The sequence below is a fragment of the Populus trichocarpa genome, chromosome 2 (assembly GCF_000002775.5).
Source record: "Populus trichocarpa isolate Nisqually-1 chromosome 2, P.trichocarpa_v4.1, whole genome shotgun sequence".
Lineage (NCBI taxonomy): Eukaryota > Viridiplantae > Streptophyta > Magnoliopsida > Malpighiales > Salicaceae > Populus > Populus trichocarpa.
In genome coordinates, this window is record NC_037286.2 from 15,386,484 (window position 1) to 15,396,478 (window position 9,995).

A 9,995-nucleotide genomic window follows, 5' to 3' on the forward strand; every position below is an offset into this window, starting at 1 on the left:
AAGTTCTTGGACGTTCAAAGATATGGTCAAAATTACCGGATTCCTGTATCTCCCAAGTATCCAAAACAATATAACCTTCATTGTTTTTATGGTGGTTCTTCAGGCTAACAAAGTAGAAAGGGTAGAACAGGAGAAGATTAGTGAGAAAGAGATAGACTCCTCGGACGAGCAGCAGAGGTTTAGAACCTAAGATGAAAGGAAAACTTAGAATTGATGTTTTGCCTCGATTGAACGTGCGATGCATGGATGCATGACTATCATGATGTTTCAATCGTCTATACAAACACGAAAACAGGAAATGTAATTAAAGAAAACAAAAAAATGGATTGAAGAAGAAAGTTTTAAGGTATCTTCCTCCAAATTTACTTGCACGTAACGTAATCTTTGGAAAACCAATCAAAGCATGAGATGAGTGTGAAACGTCTTGGGCAAGCTGATTTTCCTTTTGACGGATAAAAAGGGAGTAGCAAAATCACGAAAACTACCACTACACCTCTAGGAAGTCCTTTGGATCTATTCCTACCTTAATCCTACGCACCCAATTATCTATCTTGGGGAACTTTCTTCCTCATCTGTTGTTGGGTTACTAATATTCTATTCGATCGACAATGCTTTCTAACCCTTTTTTTCCCTCCTCTTTCTCAATATAATTTAGTTTATTAAATCATAATTAATTAATTAATTAATTAATTCACCAATGGTGGTCTTGTGCTGGTTTATATATGTAAACCCCAGGGTTAAATTGATATTTCATGAATTAAAAAAAATTAATTAATTAAAATTATTGATTCTGGAGAATAAGTAAGGAATCGGCCAACTAATTTATTTAATAACTCAAACAATTGATTGGTTCATCACAAATAAATGAAGGGTAAAACTATAAATAGCTAAAAATTGGCAAAACAAATGACTCCTTAGGCAATGAAAACAAAAAAAGAGAAAAAATGGATTAGGGTTCTTCCTCTTCTTTCTATTTTTCTTGGAAAAGATTAACAAAAAATGATTAAAAGAGTTGTTGAGTGATCAAAATAAGAAATTAGGTGGCATAGAGGGTTTTTAAAGAGTTAAAAAGGTTAGGGCAAGGGAGTTAAGGAGAAAACAAATAGGAGAGTAGGGATCAACTTGGTTTGCTCCTGAATTTTTCCACTTGGATTAGCATTCAACTAAGGTGAGAGACTCATTTAAAATGTTTGGTTTGAATGACTAGGCAATATGTGAATGGATGAATGTGTTAGAGTTGTGTAGATGTTGAATTTCAAAAATTTGTTAGCTAAAATTTTAAATTGTGATAGAATAATGTTTAATGATATGATTCGAAGACCATTTTATAACCAGGTTAGGGGGGTTAGACTTAAATATACAAGCATAAAAGATTTCGAGTAGGAATTTATGCCTAATTTGTAAGTTTTAAGTTAATAATAAAATATGTGGGAAATGAAAAAATTATTTTTATTTTATGTAATTGAGATAAAAATGAATGAAAATAACTTAGAATATATACAAATGAAGTGGAAAATCATAGTGTTATTGAAAGGGGTTAGTGCTGGCATAAAAGGGAAGTGTTGAGGAAACTAAAACAATAAATAAATGTTATTTGTTTATACTTATTATAGCATGTGTTGTGATGTGGAGAATGGATTGAAAAGAAATGAAAATCTTGTGTTTCAAAGGTAATGAAAATGTTGTTTATACCTTAAATTACGACTATTGAAACTTTGCAGGAATTATTAAATTTTGAGTTGTGTTGAATAATGGTTCGATGAAGAAATGATAAAGAAAATGAATACGCTTTCTTTTAGAGAGTGTTAATTATTTCTAGTAGGATGTAAAATGGACAAATTGATTTATTATGTTGTTGTGTTTAATGATGTTATAAGATGTAAAAGATGGAGGTTTTGATAATGAAATTTTTATTAGGAGCTAAACTATTGAAGATTAAGTTGTAAGGTGAACTTACATTTGAATTACTAAATAGGAAGTGATGTGTATACTTGTTGGTACATAAGAGGTTGCTGGAGCAAGATCCTAGGTCAGAGAGGTAGGACCTTCACTAGCAGTAGGTAAGAGACCTTCACTGTTATAAATGATAATTCATTTTAGTTTTTGTAAAAACAAAATTAGAAGTATTTGGTTACATGAGAAGTGAGATGACTATGGAATGAAATATGAAATTGACTAGTACTCGATGTAGTACTACAAGCATCAATTTGATTGATGACGAAGAATATATAACTAATTTTTACTCGGTGTAGTACTAAAGACATCAATTTGCTAGATGACCGGGAGAACAAAATTAACTAATACTCGGTGTAGTACTAAAGGTGTCAATTTAGTTGACAACCAGAATATGAATTGATTCTGCAAAGAAAAAAAAAGATAATGGTTTAATAATTGGTTGACTATGTACAAATTAGGTAGCACACTTTCTTATCTTGTTATATCATACTGTAATTATTGTTAATTGTTATAAACTAAATTGTTTACGGGATCTTTGCAAGCTCGTGATGTGCAGTAGATCACCTTTGTAATTTTGTTACTAGATATTAAAGCTGTAATTAAAGAAAATATAAACTTCTTTTGTAAATTTAAGTATGTTATTTTGGTATATAAGTAAATTTTAATAATAGGATGCATGTATCAACTAAATTTATTAAATCCTTCTTTTCATTTACAATTACAAATGCATGAGATTTAAATTATAATTCTTTTACCTAAAAATAAATTATTATTAAATTACTAGGTGATAAATATGATATAATTATTGATGAAAGAATGAAACGATGGATCGAAAGAATAGACGTTGTCTATTGTTGCTAGTGTTAAATTGTAAAATTTGATCCAGAATGATTAGATTAAGTAATTGGAGATTAAATTTAAACGAAGGGTTAATATGAATAACATGGTATAATTCAAGTATAATTTAAGGTAAAAGAAAGAATCTTACGAAATGATTTGGTAAAGAAGTTGTCAAGTCAAGAACTTAAGTGCTACGCTATAAGTTAATAAATGAATAAAAGATAAATATAAAAAATGTCAAATTATGTTCCAATTGGTTGACCTATTGGATTTACCAATTAATTCAGTCAACCGTTTGATTTAATTGAATAGTCAAAATCATTATTGTCTCAATCGGTTTATCGAATTGATCGATCAATTGATTTTGTGGTAAGAGATATTATAGAAATATAAAAGTGATCGATTGATCAAATTATCAAGTCGAATTAATTCGATCGATTGATAGCGTGGGCTATTATAAAAATAATAATTACAAGTTTTGTGTTTATCCATTTTTGTGTGTGTGTATTGTTGGTGGGATTTTGTTTGTAGAAAGTACTGGTTTTGAAGGAGAAAGGGTGACACTTGAGATACGTGTCAAAAGAAGAGAATTTGTTCTCGCATTGTTGGCTTTTCATCCCATAGTTATCAAACTCGATCTAAGGTTAATCCGGCCAAAGAGCCGGGTCCCAGGGTACACGAGTTGACCCGGGTCAACCCGAAAAAATTTTAAAAAATATTTGAAATTTTAATATTTCATATGAAAAAATTAAGAAACAATCTATGCGAATATAGACTATACGTGTTATAAATAATATAGGCTCACATTGAAAAGATACTATGTTAGTTTGTTATCCTTTTAAGTTGAAGTAATTAAACAAAAAATATATTTTTTTTATCTCATATTGAAAAATCATAACTTTTTTATTGTGAACATAGAGTATATATACTATAAGGCTTCAAATCCCACATTGAAAAAATAAAATATTTTTCTAGTATTTAAATAGTGAACTTTGAAAAGAGTTAATAACCAACTTATATGTATATATAAAGGGTCTTTGGTTAGGAGAAAAAACACATTTGAAAAAAAAAGGTCTTGACCGGTTTTGTCGGGTCGCCCGGGTCACGGGCCAACCCGGCGGGTCAACTAGATTTTGTCGGGTTTTTTCTCATCCAAGTAGGGTCTTTGCCTAGGAGAAAAAACATATTTGAAAAAAAAAAGGTCTCAATCAGGTTTTGTCGGGTCACCCGGGTCACGGGTCACGGGTCAACCCGGCGAGTCAATTAGATTTTTTTGGGTTTTTGCTCATCCAGATCTTTTGTCTTATTCAGACCGATCCAGCCACTAGCTCAACTGATCGAGCCGGTTCGAGTTTAATAACTGACCTATCGGGTCGGTCCGGGTTTAATGACTATATTTCATCCTTCTATTAGCTAGTATTCCTCTCGGAGTAATTCATAGAATTAAATTTAATCAAAAAACAATTCATGATGAGACTACATTTGATAATTAACATATATACTAAATGATGGAGGGTTTTTTCTAGGTATTTCACTATTCATATGAACAAAAGCACCTTAAGTTTTTTAAAAAACTTTTTTTTCTTGCAATTAAATCATTGTATAACCTAATTGGATAGAATTAAGATTGGAATTATGAAAAAAAATAAAATAAAAAAATAAAAGATTGAAAAATAAAAAGCTGAGAAAATACTTGACTCACTCCAACTTCTAAATAATTTTTATTTTGGTTTAAAAGTTTATGTAATTCATTTTCCAGTCCTTAGGCTTGAGAGAAAAAAAAGAGTCGCCAGAAAATAATGAAAGAGATAAAATAATCGGTTGTCATGATTTCGGCAACCAAAATGACAGTTTGTTGTCAATGAGTTCTATTCGACTAGGAGAATTTAATGATGATGGGTTTCCTAAAAACATGCTTGAAAAAGAAGATTGGGTTTTATTTTGTTTTTTTTTTTCAATATGGTTGGTTTTAGTTTTTTTGGATAATTTTGGGAATATGTAATTTAAGAAGGTTTTTGTGATGTTTATTAAATGTTTTTAGATGAAAATAAGTTGAAGAATAAATTTTTCTAAAGAACGAACAATACTTTGTTCTCTTTGGCAAATAATGTATTATCCATTAAAGCATTTTGGAATTACCTTTTGTGACCAAAAAATCATTGTTTGAGTTCTTGGACTCTAAAAATTCATTTTCCAACTTATTTTCATCTAAAAGCATCTCAAAAACATCTTAAAAACATCAAAAAAGATATTTTCAACCTTAAAGCATCGTCAGTTAGTTCAAAAACTCAAAATTAAATCAAATCAAAACAAAATTCACGAGTTTTGATCTATTTTGTCAGCATATTTAAAGAGCAAAACTACCTCTATTTAACTAACTTCTCTAATACAAACCCATAGATATCAAGTTCTATCTTTTTTATAGTTGAATGTGTTCAATTATACACTTTCTCTCTCATTTTCTTTTTCTAGTGATTTTATCCCTCTCCGTTTAACATTTAGAGACTAAAACGTAATATGAATAAAGTTTCGAATCGAATATAAAAACCTTAAACAACAGGGATCAAGTATGTGTACTATGAAATTTGAAGGCCTTTTAAAACGTATCTCAATTTTTTTTAATATTAATTATGGTCCTTGTTTTTTTAATTTTCTAACTATAATATAAAATTCTATTATATCGATTCAAATTTTAATTTAATATTGAAATATTATATGGCACATCGAATATGTAAGAACATCTAAATATCTCAATGCATAAAACCATGTCAATATAACTTATAAGGATGAAATTGAAAAAAAAAAGTTCAATAACTAAAATGCAATGAAAATTTAGGGACTAAAAGATAAAGAAAGTGACTATAAACAATGATAGTTTATGCATTCTATTCAAGGGTATTAAATCCTTTAATAAATTTAATTGCTTCAAACTTATTTTTAAATATAGAATCATTCTTTAACATATTTTTATCTAAATTAATGAAATTACTCACGTAAAAAAATCAAATCCAACCTGATTTATTAAAAGTATATGTAAAAATATTTTTAACAATGTGGCAATTCTTCTCCTTCTTTTAAAAAAAATAATTTGTTCTAATTAATCATGTTGAATTTGAATTTGCCATGCTCCACTAATTTTTTTAATTTGAATGAAAATATTTTTGATAATGATGGATTGAAAAATGTAAAAACCATATATATATATATATATATATATATATATATATAAATTGATAGTAATTAAATTTATATAAACAAGTCATAAGAAAATATGACCAGACAAATTGAATTAATTTCTTCTCAAAATGGTCTGAATTAGAAAATCCAACCCATGGAAGGATATTGTGATATATTTATTTGACCAACTAGATTTAATTTCTCATATATATATATATAAAAAGACCATGTCGATGACGTGATTAGCATCCTTTCAAATGTGACTTGGAGGAAATTAAAGTGGGTGAAAATTTAAAGCTTTGCAGGAGCTTTGATTTAAGATGTTTTTTCAAAAAGGTAATTTTAAATATTAAGGATAATAGATGCTATGCCTGTGCGATGCCATGAGCTTGTGGTATGTTTGTGCATTATCGTGGATTTGTGGAAAAAATAAAAAATATATATATAAAGAAAAACTGTTGCAATTTACAATGTTTTCAATGAAAAAACTACAAATCTAAATTCTTAACCAGATTAATATTTAAAAAATAAAATAAACAAAGAAAATTTTGGAAAAAATCATAACAAAAAAAACCAAAAGGAAAAAAAACCATGCAGAGAAAAACTGTAGCAATCTATAGTGTTTCATAAGAAAATCTACAGTTGTAATTTTCAACCAACTCAATATTAAAAATAATAAAATCGATAAAGACAATTTAAAAAAAAATAATAACAAAAAAAAAACATGCGGGGGAACACTGTAGCAATCCATAGTGTTTTAAAAAAAAAAACTACGAAGCTAAATTATTAACCAGCTCAATATGAAAAAAATAAAATCAACATAGACAATTCTGGAAAAAAAATAAAAAAAGAAAAAAAAACCTTGTGGGGAAACACTGTAGCAATTCACAGTGTTTTAAAGAAAAAAAATAAAAAGCTAAATTTTCAACCAGCTCCATATTAAAAAAATAAAATCAACAAAAAAAATTCTGAAAAAAAAATAAAAAAAAAAGAAGAAAAAAATTTTGGAAAAAAACATGTGGGGAAATCTACAATTGTAATTCTCAACCAGCTCAATATTAAAAAAAAATTCGACAAAGATAATTTTGAGAAAAAAACATATGGAAAAACACTGTAGCAAAACAAAAACCATGTGGATAAAAATTGTAACAATTCACAGTGTTTTAAAGAAAACAATTACGAAGCAAAATTGACAAAGATCATTTTGGAAAAAAAAATAAGAAAAAATTCATAAAAAAAAAGTCATGTAGGGAAACATTATAGTAATCCATAATGTTTTAAAGAAAAAAAACATAAGAACTAAATTTTCAACTAGTTCAATATTAAAAAAAAAATCGACAAAGATAATTTTGAAAAAAAAACACAAAAAGAATAATAAATAAAAAAAAGACAAAAAAAAGAAGACAATGGAAAAAAAGAAAAAACAAATGTAAAACCCAAAAAAAGGGAAAAAACGAAAAAAAATATGGAAAAAAAAAAACAAAAAGAAGAGCATGTAGCGTGGAGAAAGGTACAATACTTTCCTTAGGTCTTTTAGAATATTTGTTAATATAATAATTGTTTTTTAAAAAAACATATATGTATAGTTGGATTTAAGATTATTATCCAATAGCTTAATCCTTGTTAACATTAGGAACCCTTTCATTAATTAAAGATCATTAAAAATATAAAGATTGATTAATCAATTAATCTTTGATTAACTGTATCTACTATAGTTATAATTAACTGATCATTTCCCTGTAAACATCTGAAACCCTTTGTTTCACCTGCTTCCAAACTTTTCTTTCTCAATTTTTTGGGCCAATCCCGTTTGTTCATGGAGTCCACAGCTTAATCAGGGGAATAAAAGAAATATTAAAAAAAAAAAAAAAAGAGAAAAGAGGAGTACTGTTTTAAAGCACCAGAGGCTAAGTAGCTTGGTAGTGGTCGGTCACCCAAAATGTATAATCCTCGTTGAAACCATGGTCTGTCACATGTTGCAAAACATTCCAAGACATTCAAGCACCTTGAAGAAAGAAGAAGAAGAAATAAATAAATAAATAAAGGAGGACGACGATGATCTTGACATCCTAGAAAAGCTTCACTCACAAAACAGATCATCCTTGGACCATGGTCTTCATAATATCTTTCAACTCGCGTGGTGTGGATGTCTTAGAAATGTTGAAAAGACAAAAGGGTCAAACTCCAAATATAATAATAATACTCAGAAAAACTTTATAATTTATACAATAATAAATTTCTTCTATGCAGTGTAATTAGCCTATTACGCGTTGCTATCTAAGACTAAATTGGCTCCAAGTTTATTCCCCTCTTAACCGCATTCTATATATATATATAATACTCCCTCGTTGTCTGTCAATTGCCCTTCGAGACTAATCTATCCTCTCTCCCCTCCCTCTCTTGCATACCAACCCAGAACTCAAACTCCAATTGTGCCTCTCTCGCTAAATTCTTTATATTAGAGAAGGAAATGGATGCTCAAGCAAGAAAGCATGGTTATGCAGGAACTTTAAGTGAAGATCAGGGTATGGGCATAAGGAAGGGGCCTTGGACTATCGAAGAAGACTCCTTACTCGCTCATTACATCACCATCCACGGTGAAGGTCACTGGAATTCTGCCGCTCGCTGTGCAGGTTAATATCACATATGAAACATAGAACTTGTTTTTTCTAAGCATTATAATTTTCGTGGGAATAAAGATTTTTATCAGTTCTTCATTGATTTGAGTGCTTATTGATTAGAGTGTATAACTATACATATGCAGGACTGAAGCGGACCGGTAAAAGCTGCAGATTAAGATGGTTAAACTACTTGCGCCCAAATGTTAGACGTGGAAATATAACTCTTCAAGAACAGCTCCTGATTCTTCAACTCCATTCTCGCTGGGGCAATAGGTATGTATATTGGGGTACTTTTTGTGATATAATTACACAATTTGTTCTGCTATGAAGCTTTCTCTAATCAATATTGGATTCTGCTTGAAATAATTTAGGTGGTCGAAAATAGCGCAGATGTTACCAGGCAGAACAGACAATGAGATAAAAAACTACTGGAGGACCAGAGTTCAGAAGCAGGCAAAACAGCTCAAATGTGATGTTAATAGCAAACAATTTCGAGATACCATGCGTTACGTTTGGATTCCCCAACTAATTCAAAAAATAGGAGCAGAATCTGAATCTCCCATGGATCAACCCACCATCAGCCCTCCAACTTACTATTCCAGCCAGATTGATATCCCAGCTGCTGCAAGTGAATCCGGTTCGGATTTGATAGACCCGAATTTCATGCCCGACATATCGGTCAGTAGTACTTTGTCAGACTCTTTGGATGCCCAGGTTTCTCCCTGGTCGGACCTGACTGATTATCAAAATCCACCCTGTGGTCAGTACTATTCAGATTGTATGCAAAACGGGTCTGGTTTATGCCCGGAAAATGATTCTGGTTCCTGGGGTTGGTGCCAGGATGGAGTGGATATGCAAGGCATGGAGCAGGAAAGATATGGTTTCATAGGCGGTGGTGACTCATTGGATCAGAGCCTGTGGAACGAAGAGAATATCTGGTTCTTACAACAACAGCTAATGTGATCATCGTGATATACATATTTATGGTGTGTGTACATAGATGAACGTAGCAAAATCAATAAAGTGCATCGATTATAAATGAGAGCAGTGAACGATCGCTTATTCTTAGATTTGTCTGCAGGTCCAATTAAGAGGATCTTTTTATGAACAAATTAAATTACTAATTATTTCACTTAGTTGAGGTCTCAGCAGTAAGTTCTTTGTTACTTGAATTTGGTTTGCAATAAGATCTTCATCATATGACTAGCAACAGTTATCTAAGTTGATACAATCGATCATGAAAAGAAACGAAGTGATATTCATGATCACAGCCATACTTTGCACTAGTGGGAGAGGCCGGGCCCCATGCTTGCAGGACGAGGTTTCGATCGAGCCTCGTGACGAAGTTTGAACTTAGCCCCGTAATGAAGCACGAGGGAAAAAATCCTTTTTTTTTTTTTT

General features: G+C 30.3%; 1 protein-coding gene across 1 annotated transcript; it reads left to right on the forward strand.

Annotated features, from left to right (window-relative positions):
• The first annotated feature begins 8,325 nt into the window (after positions 1-8,325).
• LOC7481421 (transcription factor MYB108) lies at positions 8,326-9,730 on the forward strand. The gene is made up of 3 exons (XM_002302751.4): positions 8,326-8,606; positions 8,738-8,867; positions 8,966-9,730. Exons 1-3 carry the CDS (start codon positions 8,444-8,446, stop codon positions 9,555-9,557), a joined length of 885 nt encoding a protein of 294 aa, XP_002302787.1. The 5' UTR covers positions 8,326-8,443; the 3' UTR covers positions 9,558-9,730.
• The last annotated feature ends 265 nt before the right edge of the window (positions 9,731-9,995 follow it).

Bases quoted from the DNA above. Each gene is read 5' to 3' on its own strand.
- LOC7481421 (XM_002302751.4), top strand. From the start codon at position 8,444: ATGGATGCTCAAGCAAGAAAGCATGGTTATGCAGGAACTTTAAGTGAA. The intron at 8,607-8,737 runs GTTAATATCACA...ATACATATGCAG, and splicing joins TTCTGCCGCTCGCTGTGCAG to GACTGAAGCGGACCGGTAAA. The intron at 8,868-8,965 runs GTATGTATATTG...GAAATAATTTAG, and splicing joins CATTCTCGCTGGGGCAATAG to GTGGTCGAAAATAGCGCAGA.